This window comes from Schistocerca americana, chromosome 1, assembly GCF_021461395.2.
Source record: "Schistocerca americana isolate TAMUIC-IGC-003095 chromosome 1, iqSchAmer2.1, whole genome shotgun sequence".
NCBI lineage: Eukaryota > Metazoa > Arthropoda > Insecta > Orthoptera > Acrididae > Schistocerca > Schistocerca americana.
Window position 1 is genome coordinate 1,175,131,047 of NC_060119.1, and position 23,996 is coordinate 1,175,155,042.

The 23,996-nt window shown below is 42.1% G+C and overlaps 1 protein-coding gene across 1 annotated transcript in view; it reads left to right on the top strand.

Moving 5' to 3' along the window:
• The window catches only part of LOC124597840 (glutamate receptor ionotropic, kainate 2), a 1,390,744-nt gene that overhangs the window by 844,483 nt on the left and 522,265 nt on the right, over nucleotides 1–23,996 (top strand). The window contains exon 5 of the mRNA XM_047135964.1: nucleotides 12,183–12,358. Coding sequence (XP_046991920.1) covers nucleotides 12,183–12,358 — 176 coding nt within the window. The remainder of the gene's footprint in view (nucleotides 1–12,182; nucleotides 12,359–23,996) is intronic.

The window sequence follows — 23,996 nt, forward strand, 5'->3', positions numbered from 1 at the left end:
ATTAGCCCACGTCATGGACTGAACAGGGGCTTGAAGAGGGCACATATGGCTGTACGTCTATACCTACATGACTGCTTCGCAGTTCACAATTAAGTGCTTGGTAGAGAAAGAATTACCTTTAAGCTATTTCTCCCCCGTCCTATCTCGAACAGAAAGTGCGAAAAACGATTACTTAAAGCTTTTCGTGCGAACTCTGATTTCTCTTACTTTATTTCAATGATCATTTCTCCCTATGTAAGTCGGTACCAACTAAATATTTTCACACTCTGAGGAGAAAGTTGGTGACTGAAATCTCGTAAGAAGATCCCGCCGCACTGAAACCCGCCTTTGTTTCAATGATTGCCAAACCAATTCGCGTATCATATTGGTGGCACTCTCTCCTCTATATCTCCTATAATACGAAACGAGCTCTACTTCTCTGCACTTTTTCGATGTCCTCCGTCAGTCCTATCTGATGCGTATCGCTCACCCCACAACAATACTCCACAAGAGTTGGGCTTGCTTTGCTTAAAACATTATCTACTTGATCATGCCAATTTAAGTGATTCGCAATTGTAATTCCGAAATATTTAGTTGGATTCGCAGCCTTTAGATTTGTGTGATTCATCGTGAAATCGAAATTTAGCGGACTCCTTTTTGTACTCATGTGGATGACTTCACTCTTTTCATTATTTACAACCAATAGCCAGTTTTCGAACCATTCGGGTCATTGGAGACTTTCATTTCCAGAAGTGCTAACTCAGAACTCCCTGTACCTTAAACATTGAAATACATTTTGTCTGTCTCTCTCTCCCTCTCTCTCTGGTCTTTTAGTCTATTCCAACTCTCAGTGACCCCACAAAATAAAGCACTCCAATTTCTTTTATGCTGTCCTATTTCACGTAGACTTTCCATGTTGGAATCCATTACTTCTGTGACGCCATCAGTCCATCTCATTCTTTTCTGCCCTCTTCTCCTTGTGCCTTCGGCCTTGCCCTGTATTACGTTCATTTCCATCGAATCATGTCTTCTCAGCAAGCGCCCAATGTAAGTCAGTGTTTTAGTTTTTCCACTGTCGCACATTCCAAGGAATGTCTGGTTGTTATAATACCGACATATTCATTCTCTTTTCAGTCCATGGAACTCTAAGGTGTTTCCTCTAACACAGTACAGTGGGGTCCACTCTATGACGTTCAGCCTTTCATATGGTCAAGGTATCACATCCATACATCAGAATTGGGTAGATCATAGCCTTTATGGTACGGATCTTTGTTGTTAAAGTTATGTCTCTACTCCTTAAGACATTGTCAATTATGGTTTCTACCAAGTAGTAACTAGGTGCTGCCGGCCGGTGCGACCGTGCGGTTAAAGGCGCTTCAGTCTGGAACCGCGTGACCGCTACGGTCGCAGGTTCAAATCCTGCCTCGGGCATGGATGTGTGTGATGTCCTTAGGTTAGTTAGGTTTAATTAGTTCTAAGTTCTAGGCGACTGATGACCTCAGAAGTTAAGTCGCATAGTCCTCAGAGCCATTTGAACTAGGTGATTTTGTGGCTGCGGTCACCATCAACAGTAATCTGTGAGCCGAGGTAGTTGAAAGTCGACTCTACCTTATTTGTTTCTCCTACTGCATGCCATGAAGAGATGGGTATAGCTGTCATAGTATTCGATTTCTTGTCATTCGACATTAGTCCGGCATTTACATTCTTTTTTTCTTTTAGCCTACAGTAGGAATATCTCGTCCTTCTCTTTCTGCCTTGAGGATGGTGTCATGTACATATACAGCGTTATGATGCTATACCGTAGATATGGTGCTGAAATTTCTAATCTATATGCTAAGTCGAATTAGACAATAATCTTTAACGTTCAGGAAGTGTCGGGAGGTAGTTTGTGGAGTGGGGAAGTTTTATTGGTAACCATAAAATTTTATTTATTCAATTTTTTCAAAAAATGGTTCAAATGGCTCTGAGCACTATGCGACTTAAGTTCTGAGGTCATCAGTCCCCTAGAACTTAGAACTACTTAAACCTAACTAATCTTAAGACATCACACCCATCCATGCCCGAGGCAGGATTCGAACCTGCGACCGTAGCGGTCGCGCGGTTTCAGACTGAAGCGCCTAGAACCCCTCGGCCACAGCGGTAGGCGTAGTGATAGCAGACTTCAAATAAACTTCAACTAGTTTGTTCTAACATCTCTGATTTATCAGTTTCCTTACTTTTCTGGTCGCTCACATCCTCCTTTGGCCACGTCTTCGGGTATGCCCTTAACGCCGGTTCTTTAGCGCAGCGTACACTCTAGGTAAAAAGAAAAAAAGAAAAAAACAAATAACTCACCACATAGACTTAAATTGGCCAACGGAAACTGCAGGGAAGAGCCGTGGCCAAGACAAAGCAGTAACATGGAAGTAACCGATTTTGTGGCATTTTACGAGTTCCTAACCAGGCGCGAAATATATAGTTTCATCTGCGTGCTTTGGTAGTTTAGTTTTTGGATTTCTGCGTCTTAATATAATAGTTACATGATACAGTTCTATCGTTTTCGTTTGTGTCAGAAAGTAAACCGATTTTGTGACGTTTTAGAAGTTCCTAACCAGGAGCGACTTGTTAAGTCTCACTTGTGTGTTTGGTACTTCAGCGTTTGAATCTCTACGTGTTAATCGAATTTATCAGACAAAGTTCTGCGTTTTCAAAGGTATCTACGGTAAAGTTTCACAGCGCATGCGGAGGAGGAGATTGGTGTTTAACGTCCCGTCGAGAACGAGGTCATTACAGACGGAGCAAAAGCTCGGATTAGGGAAGGAAATCGGCCGTGCCCTTTCAAAGGGACCATCCCGGCATTTGCGTGAAACGATTTAGGGAAATCACGGAAAACTTAAATCAGGATGGCCGGAGACGGGTTTGAACCGTCGTCCTCCCGAATGCGAGTCCAGTGTGCTAAGCACTGCTCCACCCCGCTCGGTCACAGTGCATGTCGATAGTCGTTTGCTGGTCTGTGTAAAATAGTTTCTCACGCTCTTTAGTACGGACAGGGTCTGTATTGCTGTGTGTGGATGCAACCTGAGTTGGTGACACTTCGCTCTCAGCTCCAAGCTGTGTTGTCCTCCTGTTACCGAGCTTGATGCTGCAGTGAATGCGCACCACTGTTGTAGGCCTACCGTGGGGATCCAATGGACGTCCAGCACGAGGCAGGAGTACGCCGATCGGTCCTTACCGGTGGCTAGCTGCTACTGCTCGCACTGAGGTTGAGCCGTCGCCCCGTGGTCGAGTGGGAGGTCGCCTCGTGGCGTGGAAGACTGCGAAAGTCTTCCAAGGGGGCCGAACGTAAGACTTCACCAGTTAGCCCTACAAAGAGGTTCCAGGTGCTGTCTCTGGCTGACACTGTCCCTCAGCCAGATGCAGTCTCTTGTCTTCTTTCAGCTCCAATGTTAACCTTGTTATAAGACCTCCTATGGACATGGCTTCTAAGGAGTGGAAGAATGACAGTGTGCACTCTCTGTGTCTGCTTGGTAGACTCATTCGCTGCGTGGAAAGGGTCCATCCGGATCCCATGAAGAGCACAGGGTGCAGGAAACTACATATGAGCCTCATGGCGGTACCAATGATGACTGTCACTTTGGATCGGAAGGGATTCTCTCTAGTACTGAGCGGCTATAAGAAGTGGAAAAAGCTGCCAGTCTTGCTTGCGAGATGAAAGAAGAGCTCACCATTTGCAGCATAGTCGACAGGAGTGATTGCAGACCTTTAGTACAAAGCCGAGTGGAGGGTCAGAATCAGACGCTCAGACTGTTTTGCGACCTTGTAGACTGCAGATTCCATGACTTGCACCATACGGTGGTGGGCTTCCGGGTTCCGCTAAACAGGTCAGGACTCAATCACACGCAGGAGGCGGCAACACGGGTATAGGGGGCTGTGTGGCGTGGAGTGAGCCATTTCTGAGTTTGTACTCGGGAAAATACAAAAAAAGGGCTTTACTCTCAAAGGGAGCGGGTTGTACACAGGGAAGAACGAAGATCTAGGAACCATGGGTATAAAAGCTGTAAACTGGCTTAGCTGTGTTGGGAAAGTACCAGAGCCTCAAGCGCTAATAAAAAGTACTGATGCTAAAATAATTATGACTACTGAAAGCTAGCTAAAGCCGGAGATAAGTTCAACCGAAATTTTTGCGAAGGTGTGTTTGTTGCCCGTAGAAGTAGGTCATCTTGTAGCGAAATTGGAGTTAATAGTTCCTGTGAGTTAGTATGGGTAGAGCTGTTTCTTGGCAATCAGAATAAAATAATAATTGGATCCTTATAGCGACCTCACAACTCAGGGGAAACATTTTCTGAGAGGTTCAAAGAAAACTTTAATTTCAAACACGTACCTGACTCATACAATTATAGTTGTTGGTGACTTCAATTTACCCGCGATATGTAGCCGAAAATAAATGTTTAAATGCAACGCTGAGTGGGTGCGCGGTTTGAGGCACCAGGTCACGGACTGTGTGGCCCATCCCGCCGGAGATTCGAGTCCTCCATCGGGAATAGGTGTATGTGTTGTTCTTAGCGTAAGTTAGTTTAAGTAGTATGTAAGTCTAGGGACCGATGATCTCAGCAGTTTAGTCTCATAGGAATTCACATACATTTGAACATTTGAGCATGTTTATATCTGAACGTTTGCGTAAAACATCATCCGACACTGTTCTAAACCCATTGTCTGAAAATTATTTCGAGCAGTTACTTTACGAACCCACTCGAATAACAAACGGATGTGAAAGCACAGTTGACTTTTTAACAACAAATAATCCTGGGCAAATAACGAGTATCGAAACGGAAGCAAAGATTAATGAACACAGGGTTATCGTAGCGAGATTGAATACCGTAACTCCCAAATCCTCCAAAACTATACGGAAAATATATCTATTCAAAATGCAGATAAAAATTCGCTTGACGTCTTCCTGAGAGGCAAGTACCCCTCCTTCCAAATCAACAATATATGTGTATACTATACGTCTCCTGATTTTAAAAAAATAGTATCGATAGTAATTGAGAGATTTATATCAAATAAATTAACAAACGACGTAGCTAACCTCCTTGGTACACAAAACTGGTCAGAACACTACTGCAGAGACAACGAAAGCAGCCTACCAAATTTAAACGAATGCAAAATCCTCTAAAACTGGCTATCTTTTAGAGAATCACGAAATTTGGCGCGGACTTTAATGCAAGAACAAGATTCTGGTCGTATGTAAAGCATGCTAGCGACAGGACGCAATCAGTGCCTTACCTGTGCGATTGCAGTAGTGCTAAAGCAGAGTTACAAATTACAATCTTCCGAAATTCCTTGACCAAAGAGGGCGAAGTAAATTTTCCAGAATTCGAGTCAATAACAACTGCCAAGATGAAAGTAGACACCCTCGGAGTAGTGTAGCAACTTAAATCACTTCATAAAAGCGAGTCTTCCGGTCCGGACTGTATACTAACCAGATTCTTTTCAGGGTATGCTAATGCAATAGCCCATACTTAACAATCATATGCAACCGCTTGCTCGACGAAAGATCCGACTCCAAAGAGGGGAAAGTTGCACAACTGACACTAATATTCAAGAAAGGTAGTAGGCCCATATCATTAACGTCGATATGCAGCAGGATTTTGAAACATATATTGTGCCTGAACATTATTAATTACATCTAAGGGAACGGTATATTGACACATGGTCAACATGGATTTATAAAACATCGCTCTTGTGAAACACAACTATTTCTTCACTCACACGAAATGTTGAGTGCTATCGACAAGGTATTTCACATTGATTCCGTAATTCTAGATTTTCAGAAGGCGTTCGACGGCGTACTTCACACGCGGCTCATAATCAAACTGCGTGCTATGGAATATCGTCTCAGTTATGTGACTCTATTCGTAATTTCCTCTCAGAGAGGTCACAGTTGCTTGTAACTGATGGAAAGTCATCGAGTAAAACAGAAGTGAAAAGTAGTGTTATAGGCTCTCTGCTTTTCCTTATCTATACAGACGGTCTGGGAGACAATTTGAACAGAAGTCTTAGGTTGTTTGTAGCTTACGCTGCCGTTTAGCGCCAAGTAAAGTCATCAGAAGATCAAAACAAATTGGAAAACGATTTAGAAAAATATATCTTTATGCGCGAAAATTGGCAGTTGACCCTAAATAATGGAACTTTGTGAGGTCATCGACATGAGCACTAAAAGGAATCCGTTAAATTTCGATTGCACGAAAAATCAATCAAATCTCAAACCCGTAAATACAACTAAGTACCTGGGAATTGCAATTACAAACAACTTAAGTTGGAGAGAACACATATTAAATGTTGTTAGGAAGACGAACCAAGGACTGCGTTTTATTGGCAGGAAACTTAGAAGATGAAACAGATCCTCTAAAGAGGCTGCCTACATAACGCTTGTCCGTCCTCTTTTGGAGTTTTGCTGCCTGGTGTGGGATGCTTACCAGGTAGGGTTAACGGAGTGCATCGAGAAAGTTCAACGAAGGGCAGCATGTTTTGTAGTATCGAAAAATAGGAGAGAGGGTGTCACGGATATGATACAGGATTTGGGGTGGTAATAATTGAAACAATGGTGTTTTTCAATCACCAACTTTCTCCTCTGCATGCTAAAATATTTTGTTGACGCACATAGATCGAATAATCATCATTACAAAATAAGAGAAATCGGAGCTTGCACGGAAAGATGCATGCGTTCGATTTTTCCGAGCGCTGTTCGAAAGTGGAATAATAGAGAACTATTGAGAATGCGGTTCGATGAACCCTCTGCCAGGCACTTAAGTATAATTTGCAGAGTATTCATGTAGATGTAGATGTAGCTAAACTTTGATGGTCGCTCTATGAATGTGTGACACTGTAGAGCAATTTCACCGCGCAGCTGGCAAGAACAGTGAACGTTCTTCCGAATTTGATTCCTCGTTCAGAGTTTGATAATCACTGTACCTATTAGACAGGTACGTGATCGATATACGCAGATGTGGGCATTTGAATTTGAAGAAGAACGTGGCTGGGCTCAAAGTAGCTGTTGAAATAATAAATGTGTGATACAAAGTCACGTAGTAGGCTAGAGACCATTCTAGTAAATATGCATAGATCTGCCGTTAAGCTAGTTAGGCTGCATAAAACCTCAGGTGTAGAATGACCTAATTGGTCACAAAGTATTCATGACGCGTTTCAGAATTATTTCCATCTTCCGAAATCCAAGTGCAAAAGTGACACAAGGACAAGAGCGTTCTCAGTGGCGTACGTAATTTGAATGACAAACTGTTTGACGTTGATGACAGGAATGGGTGAACCACGGCCTAACATAGCGTCAAGAAGGAAGTGGTCGACCTAGAGAGAGGACAGAAATATAGGACCGATCAGTCGGCAGATGGTCACTCGTAGCCCCGTTGTTGTTGTGGTCTTCAGTCCTGAGACTGGTTTGATGCAGCTCTCCATGCTACTCTATCCTGTGCAAGCTTTTTCATCTCCCAGTACCTACTGCAACCTACATCCTTCTGAATCTGCTTAGTGTATTCATCTCTTGGTCTCCCTCTACGATTTTTACCCTCCACACTGCCCTCCAATACTAAATTGGTGATCCCTTGATGCCTCAGAACATGTCCTACCAACCGATCCCTTCTTCTGGTCAAGTTGTGCCACAAACTTCTCTTCTCCCCAATCCTATTCAATACTTCCTCATTAGTTATGTGATCTACCCATCTAATCTTCAGCATTCTTCTGTAGCACCACATTTCGAAAGCTTCTATTCTCTTCTTGTCCAAACTATTTATCGTCCATGTTTCACTTCCATACATGGCTACACTCCATACAAATACTTTCAGAAATGACTTCCTGACACTTAAATCTATACTCGATGTTAACAAATTTTTCTTCTTCAGAAACGCTTTCCTTGCCATTGCCAGTCTACATTATATATCCTCTCTACTTCGACCATCATCAGTTATTTTGCTCCCCAAATAGCAAAACTCCTTTACTACTTTATGTGTCTCATTTCCTAATCTAATTCCCTCAGCATCACCCGACTTAATGCGACTACATTCCATTATCCTTGTTTTGCTTTTGTTGATGTTCATCTTATATCCTCCTTTCAAGACACTGTCCATTCCATTCAACTGCTCTTCCAAGTCCTTTGCTGTCTGTGACAGAATTACAATGTCATCGGCGAACCTCAAAGTTTTAATTTCTTCTACATGGATTTTATTACCTACTCCGAATTTTTCTTTTGTTTCCTTTACTGCTTCCTCAATATACAGATTGAATAGCATCGGGGAGAGGCTACAACCCTGTCTCACTCCCTTCCGAACCACTGCTTCCCTTTCATGTCCCTCGACTCTTATAACTGCCATCTGGTTTCTGTACAAATTGTAAATAGCCTTTCGCTCCCTGTATTTTACCCCTGCCACCTTTAGAATTTGGAAGAGAGTATTCCAGTCAACATTGTCAAAAGCTTCCTCTAAGTCTACAAATGCTAGAAACGTAGGTTTGCCTTTCCTTAATCTTTCTTCTAAGATAAGTTGTAAAGTCAGTATTGCCTCGCGTGTTCCAGTGTTTCTACGGAATCCAAACTGATCTTCCCCGAGGTTGGCTTCTACTAGTTTTTCCATTCGTCTGTAAGGAATTCGTGTTAGTATTTTGCAGCTGTGACTTATTAAACTGATAGTTCGGTAATTTTCACATCTGTCAACACCTGCTTTCTTTGGGATTGGAATTATTATATTCTTCTTGAAGTCTGAGGGTATTTCGCCTGTCTCATACACCTTGCTCACCAGATGGTAGAGTTTTGTCAGGACTGGCCCCAGGTTCATCATTATCAACGATCCGACGTGCAACTGGTGCTTCACTGACCACAAGGAGATTTAATACGCGGCTCACAGAAAGGGGGTGAAATCACGGCGACCCTTTTGAAAACTACCATTGACTTCCGTGCGCCAAGGTGCCTGTTTGCAGTAGTGCCGGGCATATTCGGCTTGGAATCTCAATGGCAGGAGTAGAATCGCCTTTATTGATGAGTGCCCCTTCTAAGTGAGCCCCGATGAACAGCGAAGGTGTGTCTGAAGATGTTCCCCACAGTGGTCGGATACCAACCTGACTGTCGCCCGCCATGAGTCTCGACAGCCAGGGCTGTGGAGCCATTTCATTTCATGGCAGGATCCTTTTGTTGTCATCCGTGACATCTGTACAGCACAGTGATATGTCGTCGATATTCTACGACCCATTTCGTTGCCCGACCCGTTTCGTTGCCCATTATGGCAAGCCATCCCAAATTTACATTTCAGCAAGATCACGTCCGCACACACATGGCGAGAGTTTCTAAAGCTTGTCTACGTGCTTGCCAAACCCAACCTTGGCCAGCAAGGTCGCACAATCTCTCCCCAGTTGATAATATTAGGAGCATTATGGTCAGAGCCTTACAACCAGCTCGGGATTCTGACGATTTAACGCGCCAATTGGACAGAATTCGACACGACATCCCTCAGGAGTACATCCAACAAGTCTATCAATCAATGCCAAGCCGAAGAACTGTTGTACAGGGTGTCCCACTCAAACCTCCGTGATTTCAAGGATCCAGGAGAGAAAAACCACAGTAGATATGACAATGAAAAATGCACCACATTGTAGAGCATCTCAAAGAATTTATATTCCCGCATCAGAAGTGCCAAGTATCGTAGCCAGAATGCAGCATGGTTGCATGAACTGATAATGGGGACTCCACAGCAGCGCACGCAAGCAGTAGTGTGGTTTGCAGAAACAAAATCGCTGATTGCTGTGCAAAGAAATTATCGTCGTGTGTATGAATGTGATCCACCTGATGTGAAAACAATTAAGGAACGGTATAGCAACTTCCTGGCAACAGGAAGTGTTCTGAAACTGGCGGTGCACGTTGCGGAGTTTCAGAAGAGACAGTGGAGGACATCAGACAAACGTTTCTCGGAAGCCAACGTAAGTCAATTCGTCAAACATCTGTGCAACTTGATGTACCTCGATCAACATTGCATTGCATAGTTCACCAGCGTCTTCCTATGTGTGCTTACAAAGTGCAAATTCTGCAACATCTGACGGCGAAAGACAAACCACGCCGACAACAATTTGCTGCGGATATGCTGCAACATATTGATATTGATGCCAGCTTCCTGGAAAGATGTTTATTCTCAGATGAGGCAGTCTGTTTCCAGAATGAGATTTTCAGTCTGCTGCGAAGTGTGCGCTGATATGAAACTCACTGGTAGATTAAAACTGTGTTCCGGACCACGACTCGAATTCGGGACCTTTGCCTTTCGCGGGCAAGTGCTCTACCAACTGAGCTACCCAAGCACGACTCACGCCCCGTCCTCACAGCTTTACTTCTGCCAGCACCTCGTCTACGTCTACATCTACATCTACATCCATAATTCACAAGCCACCTGATGGTGTGTGGTGGAGGGTACCTTGAGTACCTCTATCGGGTCTCCCTTCTATTCCAGTCTCGTATTGTTCGTGGAAAGAAGGATTGTCGGTATGCCTCTGTGTGGGCTCTAATCTCTCTGATCTTATCCTCATGGTCTCCTCGCGAGATATACGTGGGAGGGAGCAATATAATGCTTGACTCTTCGGTGAAAGTATGTTCTCGAAACTTCAACAAAAGCCCGTACCGAGCTACTGAGCGTCTCTCCTGCAGAGTCTTCCACTGGAGTTTGTCTATCATCTCCGTAACACTTTCGCGATTACTAAATGATCCTGTAACGAAGCGCGCTGCTCTCCATTGGGTCTTCTCTATCTCTTCTATCAACCCTATCTGGTACGGATCCCACACTGCTGAGCAGTATTCAAGCAGCGGGCGAGCAAGCGTACTGTAACCTACTTCCTTTATTTCTAGGGGACTGATGACCTCAGAAGTTAAGTCCCATAGTGCTCAGAGCCATTTGAACCATTATTATAGTCCATCACTCAAGCCGATGCCACATCATAGTTTTGCGAGGATGTTGATTTATCAATTAATATAGCGTCGTCAAGGCGTCGCGACGGTGTTAATTCAACAACTAAAACGACGTAATTCCAGATATAAAATACTCTTCGGACAACGTACAGAAAGCGTCGTATTTCGGTGTAAAGTTGCTGTTCACTGTTAAAAAAATCACTAAATCACCTGTAACTTCGTCGTTCTCTCACGAAATAGTTAATTTCGCAATTACACAGTAAATTTCTGTTAAATGATGCAGCCGGCCCGAAGCATTAAGGTTATATTGGAGTTTATTGAACTTCGTAATTATTTAAACCTGCCCTGAAAACACACTGATTTGTCATTCAGGGTCTTGAATCTATTTGCATCAGCGATTCTGACACTGACTATAGCTTCCGACAACACTCCGTAACGGTAAGTTCTTCGTGATCGCGTGTAACTGTTTCCTACTCAAGGCTAGTAATAGCGATTATGTCGGCCGTTGGTATATTGCTGTGTCCTTTGATGTTTGTGACAATCACAGATCACGAAGAATAAGTCCCAGCATTAATCAAGTATCACACGATTTACTTTTCTTTCGCATATAATAACTGCTCCGTTGTCTGACTAAACCGTAAATGTTATTTTACTTTAGTTCGAAATTCTGTTTCGTCAAGTTGATACTAGAAAACTTTTAAAGCTTGAGATCGGATTGAAACAATCAAGTAGCGTTCAATAAGCTTACTACTATTGCGATGTTTACAAGAGAGATTGAATTAACATCTCCATTGCAGTGTTATATTGTAGTCGCAGCGAACTTACAGCTCGATGCGGCTACAACTCTCTTCTTGGATAAATGTTATGTAAAAAAATGTTCTTATGGCTCCGAACACTATGGGACTTAACATCTGACGTCATCAGTGCCCTAGAACTTAGAACTACTTAAATCTAACTAACCTAAGGCCATCACACACATCCCTGCCCGAGGCAGGATTCGAACCTGCGACCGTAGCGGTCACGCGGTTCCCAACTGTAGCGCCTAGAACTGCTCGGCCACCCCGACTGGCTTTCATTAAGGAGTTCCATATTTGGGGTGATACACATGGCTTCCATTACTTCTGAAAACATCACATCACGATACATCAGTCATTTAGACTAACCGTGTATTAAACTGGAATGAGATGGGTTTCACAGGTGACAGTTGCAGGTAGGAGCAGCTTCGCGTTTACCCACTCTGTCGCGTCGGTACCAGCAACGCGCGTGTCTGTTGCAGGGCTGTTCAAGCTGCAGGACCTGGTCAAGTCACCGCCGGTGGTCCGCACCGAGATGTACATCCGGCAGGCGACCCCCACCACCTACCGGCAGGTGCTGCGAGAGATCCGGCAGAAGGAGATCTACAAGCTCATCGTCGACACCAACCCCAAACACATGTATAAGTTCTTCAGAGCGGTAAGTACCGGCCGGCTCCAGAGCATATTTCCCATTTAAGTGTCCTACATTTAACGTCGTGCATGTCATGAACCGGTTGGTCACAAGAACTGTACAGTATTCACCAAGAATTATTCAACAGTCCGCCAGATGATCAATCTGCATACACTGTCCGATCTCAAAAACCGACAAAATTTCGGAATTTCTAGCAATATTTCATGAGCGCTAATAAAATCTGAGTCATTAAGTCGCGTCATATTCCTCTTCACACTTCTTCATCACAGGACGTTTCGATCTATCTGCTGAGATCTGAAAAGACGCGCAGAGAAGTCCTGTATACAGGAAGGGTAAAAGTACAGACCCTCAAAATTACTGACCGATATCCTTAACACTGATTTCTACAGAATTCTTGAAGATATTCTCAGTTCGAATATAATAAATTTCCTAGAGATATAAAAGCTTCTGTTCACAAGCACTGTTTTAGAAACGATCGTTCGTGTGATGTTTAGTTCGCATTTTCCTCACATGATATCCTGCGAACTATGGATTAAGAGGTAGAGATAGATTAAGTATTTCTAGATCTGCGAAAAGCATTTGTATCGTTGTAACACTGCAGACAGTTAACGAAGATACGAGCTAACGAAACAGGTTCTCAGATATGTGAGTAGCTTAAATACTTTTTAAGTAACCGAATACAGTATGTTGCCCTCGAAGGCAAGTGTTCATCACAGACAAGCTCGTAATGTTAACTGAATCCTTCGTCGGTTCTTGGTAAAACAACATTGTCATAAATGAAAAGCACTAATTTGATTTTGTTCTACAGTACTGTAGAACAAAAGGAAACTAGGCAAGAGTATCGTCAGCATATGCCGTGGAAAATGTGACAATACTGCTGTTACGCCTCTTATTCCCTGTATGTTAAATAATCTGATAACAGGGTAACAATCTGGAGCTGTTTGCTGATGACGCTATGGTGTACGGGACGATGTCATCGTTGAGTCACTGTAACACGATACAAGATGACTCACACAAAAGTCCTAGTTCTCGTGATGAATGGCAGCTGCCTCTAAATGCACAAAAATGTACGTTAATGCAGATATATAGAAAATGTTCAAATGAAGCATTAGTGTTGCTTGACAGATTCACATCGATTAAACATCTAGGAGTAACTTTGCAAAGCGATATGAAATGGAAGGAGCATGTGAGGATTGTAATATGGAAGGCGAATGGTCGACTTCGGTTTATTTGGAGAATTTTATGAAATTCTAAAGGAGACCGCATATAAGACACTAGTACAGGCCGTTCGTTAGTACACCTAATGCTTGGATGTTTGAGATCCACACCAAGTCGGATTAACCGATATCGAAACAGTTCAGAGGCGGGCTGCTAAATTTGTTATCGGTAGGTTTGAACACCATGTGTTACACAGGTGAATCGGCAACTCATAAAAAATCCATGGAGAAAAGGTGACGTTCTTTCCGAAGAACACTATTGAGGAAATTTAGAGAACCGGCATTAGAAACTGACTGCCGACCGATCCTGCTGCCACCGACTTACATTTCCAGTAAGAACCATGAATTACGGCTCGTACAAAGGCATATAGATAGTCGTTTTCCTCGATCTTTTTGTGCGCGGACCGGGAAAGGAAATAACTAGTAGTGGTACAGAGTACACACCGCCAAGGACGGTACAGAGGTCTGCAGAGGACGTATGTAGGTGCAAATGTAGATCTTCTTCAGGATTTCAGTGCTGTCCCTGGATGGCTGAAAATTGTCAAATCACAATGCCACATTCACTAATTGATATTTTCCTACCATATTTCGGAGAAGTGAAGCTATTAAGTAAACATCTTTTAGCTACTGCTGGTAGACCATCATCATTGCGTAAATACTGAAACCAGATACTATAGAGGAAATCCTAAATACTATTGTCGTTATATCGCTTCATTTGTCTCTTGGTAGATAATGATGTTCCTCATTCGCCGTGGCTGGGTGTTTACTTCTGTGACACCAGGTGGCCACGAAGACAGAAGCCCGTCATTTATTTATTTATTTATTTACACGTCAAATTCCGTAGTACCAAATTGAGGAGCAAATCTCAAAGGTCATGGAACGTGTCAGTACATGAAATTACAACATAAAAGTAATAACAAACAGAAATAAATCTTTACGAACCCGAAAAAAGTCAATCTATATGTTTAAGTAAACGCAATCAACAATACAATAAGCATCAGCTTAATTTTTCAAGGAACCCCTCGATAGAATAGAAGGAGCGACCCTTGGGGAAACTCTTCAGGAAGTCCGATCCAAATCCAGGTTTGGTTTCTGCCGAGTATTAACCGAGTGAAAGCTGCTTATTCTTGGGAATAAGCTAATATTGTTAACAAGAAATGACAGTAAGGAACACATATATTGAGAGGCAAATGTGAAAATACCCAGACTCGTGAACTGGATTCGACGAGAGGTTCGTGAACTTACACCACTTACTGTCCGAACCGCCAATTTCTGAGCCAAAAATATCGTTTTAGAATGGGAAGAGACACCCCAAAACATAATACCTTATGATATAAGCGAATGAAAATAGGCAGAGTACGAGATTTTTGAATTCGAGTGGTAGTTTATTAAAAATGGATGCAGCAGTACACTGCACAGCTTTTTGCACAAGAGTTAAGGAAGTCCGATCCAAATGCGGGTTTGATTTCTAATTTTCGTGTCGAACGATCACTCACTTCTGATACCGTTCGAATAGTGAAAATGGCAGTATTAGTCTTTGAACAAGATCCCGAACGTGGGCTTTACACGAAAGCTTACTGCCTATCTGAACACCTAGAAATTTGAACTGTTCACTTTCACTAATCATATGTCCGTTCTGTGAAATTAAAACGTCAGGTTTTGTTGAATTGTGTGTTAGAAACTGTAAAAACTTACTCTCATTTAGCGTTAGTTTATTTTCTACAAGAAATGAACTTAGGTCATGTACTGCACTATTTGAAACCGATCCAATGTTGCACACAACATCCTTTACAACCAAGCTAGTGTCATCAGCAAACAGAAATATTTTAAAGTTATCCGTAATACTAGAGGGCGTATCATTTATATAAATAAGAAGCAGGAGTGACCCAAACACTGATCCCTGGGGCACCACTCACTTGACAGTACCCCACTCAGACCCCACATGACAGCCGTTATCAACATTGTGAATAATGATCTTTTGCTGCCTGTTGCTAAAGTAAGAGGTGAACAAATTATGAGTTACTCCCCGTATTCCGTAATGATCAAACATCTGGCGCAATATTTTATGATCAACACAATCAAACGCCTTAGTGAAATAAAAAAAAGCCAAGTGTCCGAAACCTTTTGTTTAACCCATCCGGTACCTCATAGAGAAAAGAGAATATAACACTTTCAGTTGTTAAACGACTTCTAAAGCCGAATTGTACATTTGATAGCAAATCGTGTGATATGAAATGATCAATTATCCTTACATACACAGCCTTTTCAATAACTTTTGCAAACACTGTGGCATAGAAATAGGTCTAAAATTATCTACATTATTCCCCTATCCTTTCTTATAAAGCGGCTTTACTACTGAGTACTTTAATCGCTCAGGAAACTGACCATTCCTAAAGGAAAAATTACAAATATGGCTAAATACATGGCTAATATGTACAGCACAGTACTTTCATATTCTGCTAGACACTCCATCATAACCATGAGAATACTTAGTCTTCAGTGATTTAATTGTTGACTTAATCTCCCTCTTGTCTGTATCACAGAGGAGTATTTCAGACATCACTCTCGGAAATGCATTTTCCAAGAGAGTTATATAATTCCATGCAGAAACTAAATTTTTATTTAATTCACCAGCAATGCTCAGAAAATTATAGTTAAATACTGTAAATATTTCTGATTTATCAGTAACAGAAATATTTTTACTACGAACTGATTTTATATCGTTGACCTTGTGCTGCTGACCTGACACTTCCTTCACAACTGACCATATGGTTTTAATTTTGTCCTGTGAATTAGCTGTTCTATTTGCATAACACATACTCTTCGCCTTCCTAATAACATTTTTAAGTACCTTACAATACTGTTTCTAATGGGCTGCTGTAGCTTGATTGTGACTACTTCAACATGTTGATATTATTCTCACTTTGTTTTACAAGATATCCTTATCCCACAAGTCAGCCACCCAGGCTGCCTGTTACTGCTAGTACCCGGTTTAGAACGTTCTATTGTCACGAGAAACATCCTGCCACTCTTGTTCCTTGGCAAGGTTTAAAGAAATCTATTGCTGTTGGATTAACTTCCCTACATAGTATGTAATTAAATATAACATTGGTTTGAGTACAAAAGCCTTTTAGTGTTAAAATTAGTGCATCATGGTCTGAAAGGCCATTCACGCTTTTACTAACAGAATGCCCATCTGGTAATGAAGAATGAATAAAAATATTGTATATGGCTGTGCTACAGTTACCGTACACCCTAGTAGGAAAAAACACAGTGTGCATCAGATCATATGAATTTAGGAGATCTACCAACATCCTTTTTCTTGCACCATCATGTACAAAATTAATATTGAAGTCACTACATATAATTAATTTCTGGTACTTCCTAGAAAGGGAATCAAGAACCCTCTCTAACTTGAGCAGAAATGCTCTGAAGTCGGAGTTAGGGGACCTATAAACAACAACAATTAGAAGTTTAGTTTCACTAAATTCAATTTCCCTGTACAACATTCAAATACCAGTTCAGTGCAGTGTCATGATATATCTATGGGCTCAAATGGAATACTGTTTTTTATGTACATAGCCACTCCCCCAACCCTGCAAGGAACTTCTTGAGAAACACCCAGCTAATCTGTATCCTGGTAAAGGAAGCCCCTGAATTGTCAAATTATTTAAGTGGTGCTCTGATATACCAATAATTTCATAGAGAACATCTACAAGCAGTTAACTAACTTTATCACTAATACCTCTTTTATTTTAATGAAATATGCTAATTTCTCCTCTACTTGGGATCATTACATCCTTTGAAGGTGAGCCGTTAGTTAGAGGTACTTCCTTTAAGCAGGTATACCTATCAGCTGACTTCAGTCTAAAAAAGGTGCAGCTCTAACACCAACTACTATAGATGTTTTTCTGTGAGTATACAGGGTGGTCCACTGATCGTGACCGGGCCAAATATCTCACGAAATAAGCGTCAAACGAAGAAACTACAAAGAATGAAACTTGTCTAGCTTGAAGGGGGAAACCAGATGGCGCTATGGTTGGCCCGCTAGATGGCGCTGCCATAGGTCAAACGGATATCAACTGCGTTTTTTTTAAATAGGAATCCCCATTTTTTATTACATATTCGTGTAGTACGTAAAGAAATATGAATGTTTTAGTAGAACCACTTTTTTCCCTTTGTGATAGATGGCGCTGTAACAGTCACAAACGTATAAGTACGTGGTATCACGTAACATTCCTCCAGTGAAGACGGTATTTGCTTCGTGATACATTACCCGTGTTGAAATAGACCGTTTACCAGTTGTGGAAAAGATCGATACCGTGTTTATGTATGGCTATTGTAATCAAAATGCCCAACGGATGTGTGCTATGTATGCTACTCGGTATCCTGGACATCATCGAAGTGTTCGGATCATTCGTCGGATAGTTACGTTATTTAAGGAAACAGGAAATGTTCAGCCACATGTGAAACGTCAACCACGACCCACAACAAATGATGATCCCAAGTAGGTGTTTTAGCTGCTGTCGCGGCTAATCCGCATATCAGTAGCAGAAGAATTGCGCGAGAATCGGGAATCTCAAAAACGTCGTTGTTGAGAATGCTACATCAACATCGATTGCACCCGTACCATATTTCTATGCAACGGGAATTGCATGGCGACGACTTTGAATGTCGTGTAAAGTTCTGCCACTGGGCACAAGAGAAATTACGGGACGATGACAGATTTTTTGCACGCGTTCTATTTAGCGACGAAGCGTCATTCACCAACCGTGGTAACGTAAACCGGTATAATATGCACATTGGGCAACGGAAAATCCACGATGGCTGCGACAAGTGGAACATTAGCGACCTTGGCGGGTTAATGTATGGTGCGGCATTATGGGAGGAAGGATAATTGGCCCCCTTTTTCCTTCCCCTATGCCAACGTAGCGTGACAATTCGTTCACTGTGATGCGTCTGTCAGCAGTCACCAATTCGTTAACTCACTGCACATTGTCTGGAGTGTGTGCAGTACGAGGCCTGCTGCTGCGGGGACAATCCTCAATATTGCCGTGCCCGCTTTCATCACGTCACCTGCTTGCCCACCGACTAACTGTACTGCGACAGACAACAGCATCTCCATACACCTTTTTCAACCTCTTGTGGGTGTTTCCCACTGTCTCTCTTTCACAGCACAGGAATTCTATGACAGCACGTTGCTTCTGACGAACGCCAAGTGTAGCAGCCATCTTGAAGACATGCTATGACGGCGCCATTTACGGGAACAAGTTGAACTAAGTTTGAAAACAAGCGATAAGGTTGTATTTACACACTGTAAAACTTTCACACATGCAGAATGAAAAGTGTGTTTTTACGAAAATAGTGTGCATTTCTTTTGGAGTGACCCTCGTAGATATTTTGAGTTCTATATATTTAAATGCTGTATAATATAGGATGGTTTAAACTTTCGCTACTTGAGCCAGTGTAGACGGAATTTTATTTCCAGTGTGGGTACTCCACTTTATAGGAATGATTTTCAGACGGGGCGCTGCAAGATTTGCATTGTTTGTAATGTTAGTGTCATGAATTGCCGTTAGGCGCCGGTACTTGTACAGTGACGTACGGTTGAAACACAGTGTACATTACAGTTTCAGACACTCAACAGTGGTCTGGACATAGCTAGCAGGGCTCTACTCGTTAAGCTGTTTTATGAAACCAACAGCCATACTGTTGCGGCTCTCCACGAGTATCCACGTATTACATGAATAACGAGAGATACTCTTTCAGCACCGGCTTTGAATAGCATGATTAGGAAGTTCGACGTAACTGCCATTTGGGGATTGCTCCTGGGAACGGCCGACGGCAAACTGCGCCACAAATTGTTGAAGAAGTTAATGCTTCCATGGCTGAGAGTGCTGGACGCAATTTGCGATGATCAGGCAGTACATGAACTGCATCACGACAGCTGAACATTCCGTCCCACGTGAGATATTTCAGGCACCAGTAAAATACCTGAAACGTATACACGGTACGTACTTAACAAATATTACCTTCTCACATGTAAATTGAAATGTGTTTCTTCCAATGCTTTATTCGCTATTCGCTTCGTCCTTTCAAATTTTTTTACAAAGTTTCATTGACCTGGGGTCCGCCCTCGGTAGCTGACTGGTCAGCGCGACAGACCGTCAATCCTAAGGGCCCGGGGTTCGATTCCCAGCTGGGTCGGAGATTTTCTCCGCTCAGGGACTGCGTGTTGTTTTGTCCTAATCATCATCATTTCATCCCCATCGACGCGCAAGTCGCCGAACTGGCGTCAAATCGAAAGACTCGCACCAGGCGAGCGTCTAGCCCACGGGAGACGCTAGTTACACGCCATTATTGTCCTGTGATCAGTCGTTTCTCATGGGCCCTCTCAGGTAACGAAACCACCATGTATATTAAAGAAATTTGGAGTATATTGTTAATTCTTCGGTTACAGGTTTTTATGGTGAGTAAAATTCCTTATATTTCTTATTAAAAACTAGTTATACAACGGCGTGAACACGGTTTAGCCATACTTCGTCAGTCGCGCGTGATGTATGACCTTGAAAGGAAAGTTCTGGTGCCACGGAACACGCCAGCCGTTGTGGCCGAGCGGTTCTAGGCGCTACAGTCTGGAGCCGCCCTACCGCTAGGTCGCAGGTTCGAGTCCTGCCTCGGGCATGGATGTGTGTGATGTCCTTAGGTTGGTTAAGTTTAAGTTGTTCTACGTTCTAGGGGACTGATGACCTCAGAAGCTAACTCCCATAGTGCTCAAAGCCATTTGAACCATTTAAACCACGGAACACGTAATATTCTGCAAAAGAACTAAGTTTCTTTAACATCGCAACAATTCTCCCTGTCTTGAAAATGTAAATTAGTGTTTGTTGACAACAGCTTTTAGTTGAAAATATTTTTTAACTTGTCAGTCGGTTTTGATGATACTTCTTCTTAATAGGATTTCACTGACTGAGTCTTCGTGTGTAGTAGAGTAAGAATGTAACGCAAAGTTGATTAAATACAGCACTTACAAGATTTTCTCGATTGCAACATATTTGCATTTGAATAAAACTGAGGTACTTTACTCTTAACAAGTAATATTTGTAATTTCGGGAAGTGAATGTAACACACATAACGTGAATGCTGTTGTTGTTGTGGTCTTCAGTCCTGAGACTGGTTTGATGCAGCTCTTCATGCTACCCTATCCTGTGCAAGCTTCTTCATCTCCCAGTACTTACTGCAACCTACATCCTTCTGAATCTGTTTAGTGTATTCATCTCTTGGTCTCCCTCTACGATTTTTACCCTCAACGCTGCCCTCCAATGCTAAATTGGTGAGCCCTCGATGCCTCAGAACATATCCTACCAACCGATCCCTTCTTCTAGCCAAGTTGTGCCACAAACTCCTCTTCTCCCCAATTCTATTCAATACCTCCTCATTTGTTATGTGATCTACCCATCTAATCTTCAGCATTCTTATGTAGCACCACATTTCGAAAGCTTCTATTCTCTTCTTGTTCAAACTGTTTATCGTCCACGTTTCACTTCCATACATGGCTACACTCCATATAAATACTTTCAGAAATGACTTCCTGACACTTAAATCTATACTCGATGTTAACAAATTTCTCTTCTTCAGAAACACTTTCCTTGCCAGTGCCAGTCTACATTTTATATCCTCTCTACTTCGACCATCATCAGTTATTTTGCTCCCCAAATAGCAGAACTCCTTTACTACTTTAAGTGTCTCAGTTCCTAATCTAATTCCCTCAGCATCACCCGACTTAATTCTACTACATTCCATTATCCTCGTTTTGCTTTTGTTGATGTTCATCTTATATCCTCCTTTCAAGACACTGTACATTCCGTTCACTGCTCTTCCAAGTCCTTTGCTGTCTCTGACAGAATTACTCAACAAGCTGTTTACCACATGGTCACCGAAAGAATACGCAATCCAATTAGTACGTGGGCAGCTCAAGATAACCGATCACTTCAGCCTAAGCTAACACGTGGTGGTAGTTTCGGAAGGAACAAGTGAAGTCAAATTCGAAATGCAAAATTTAGTAAAATGAAACAAAATAGGACCATGAATCACTTCCCTAACGTTGTTGTTGTTGTGGTCTTCAGTCCAGAGACTGGTTTGATGCAGCTCTCCATGCTACTCTATCCTGTGCAGGCTTCCTCATCTCCCAGTACCTACTGCAACCTACATCCTTCTGAATCTGTACAGCATATTCATCTCTTGGCCTCCATCTACGATTTTTACCCTCTACAGTGCCCTCCAATACTAAATCGTTGATCCCTTGATGCCTCAGCATATGTCCTACCAACCGATTCCTTCTTCTAGTCAAGTTGTGCCTCAAATTTATCTTCTCTCCAATTCTATTCAATACCTCCTCATTAGTTATGTGATCTGCCCATCTAATCTTCAGCATTCTTCAGTAGCACCACGTTTCAAAAGCTTCCATTCTCTTCTTGTCTAAACTATTTATCGTCCACGTTTCGCTCCCATACATGGCTACACTCTACACTAATACTTTCAGAAACAACTTCCTTACACTTAACTCTATACTCGATGTTAACAAATTTATCGTCCTCACAAACGTTTTCCTTGCCATTGCCAGGCTACTTTTTATATGCTCTCTACTTCAACCATCATCAGTTATTTTGCTCCCCAAATAGCAAAACTCATTTACTACTTTAAGCTTCTCATTTCCTAATCTAATTCCCTCAGCATCACCCGATTTAATTCGGCTACATTCCATTATCCTCGTTTTGCTTTTGTTGATGTTCACATTATATCCTAAATTCAAGACATTGTCCATTCCGTTCAGCCGCTCTTCCAGGCCCTTTGCTGTCTCTGACAGAATTACAAAATCATCGGCGAACCTCAGAGTTTTTATTTCTTCTCCATGGATTTTCATTCCTACTCCGAATTTCTCTTTTGTTTCCTTTACTGCACGCTCAATATACAGATTGAATAACATCGGGGAGAGGCTACAACCCTGTCTCACTCCCTTCCCAATCACTGCTTCCCTTTCATGCCCCTCGACTCTTATAACTGCCATCTGGTTTCTGTACAAATTGTAAATAGCCTTTCGCTCCCTGTATTTTACCCCTGCCGCCTTTAGAATTTGAAAGAGGGTATTCCATTAACAATTGTCAAAAGCTTTCTCTAAGTCTACAAATGCTAGAAACGTAGGTTTGCCTTTCCTTAATCTTTCTTCTAAGATAAGTCGTAAGGTCAGTATTGCCTCACGTGTTCCAATATTTCTACAGAATCCAAACTGATCTTCCCCGAGGTCGGATTCTACCAGTTTTTCCATTCGTCTGTAAATGATTCGTGTTAGTATTTTGCAACTGTGAGTTATTAAACTGATAGTTCGGTAATTTTCACATCTGTCAACACCTGCTTTCTTTGGGATTGGAATTATTATATTCTTCTTAAAGTCTGAGGGTATTTCGCCTGTCTCATACATCTTGCTCTCCAGATGGTAGAGTTTCGTCAGGACTGGCTCTCCCAAGGCCTTCAGTAGTTCTAGTGGAATGTTGTCTACTCACAGGGCCTTGTTTCGACTCGGGTCTTTCAGTGCTCTCTCAAACTCTTCACGCAGTACCGTATCTCCCATTTCATCTTCATCTACATTCCCTTCCATTTCCATAATATTGTCCTCAAGTACATCGCCCTTATATAGACCCTCTATATACTCCTTCCACCTTTATCCTTTCCCTTCTTTGCTTAGAACTGGGTTTCCATCTGCGCTCTTGATATTCATACAAGTGGTTCTCTTTTCTCCAAAGGTCTCTTTAATTTTCCTGTAGGCAGTATCTATCTTACCCCTAGTGAGATAAGCCTCTACATCCTTACATTTGTCCTCTAGCCATCCCTGCTTAGCCATTTTGCACTTCCTGTCGATCTCATTTTTGAGACGTTTGTATTCCTTTTTGCCTGCTTCATTTACTGCGTCTTTATATTTCCTCCTTTCATCAATTAAATGCAATATTTCTTCAGTTACCCAAGGATTTCTACTAGACCTCGTCTTTTTACCTACTGCTGCCTTCACTACTTCATCCCTCAGAGTTACCCATTCTTCTTCTACAGTATTTCTTCCCCCCATTCCTGTCAATTGCTCCCTTATGCTCTCCCTGAAACTCTGTACAACCTCTGGTTTAGTCAGCTTATCGAGGTCACATCTCCTTCAGTTCCCACCTTTTTGCTGTTTCTTCTGTTTTAATCTACAAGTCATAACCAATAGATTGTGGTCAGAGTCCACATCTGCCCCTGGAAATGTCTTACAATTAAAAACCTGGTTCCTAAATCTCTATCTTACCATTATGTAATCTATCTGATACCTTCTGGTATCTCCAGGATTCTTCCACGTATACAACAAAGTGAATGCTATTACTTCCAAAATGTAAAAAGAAAAT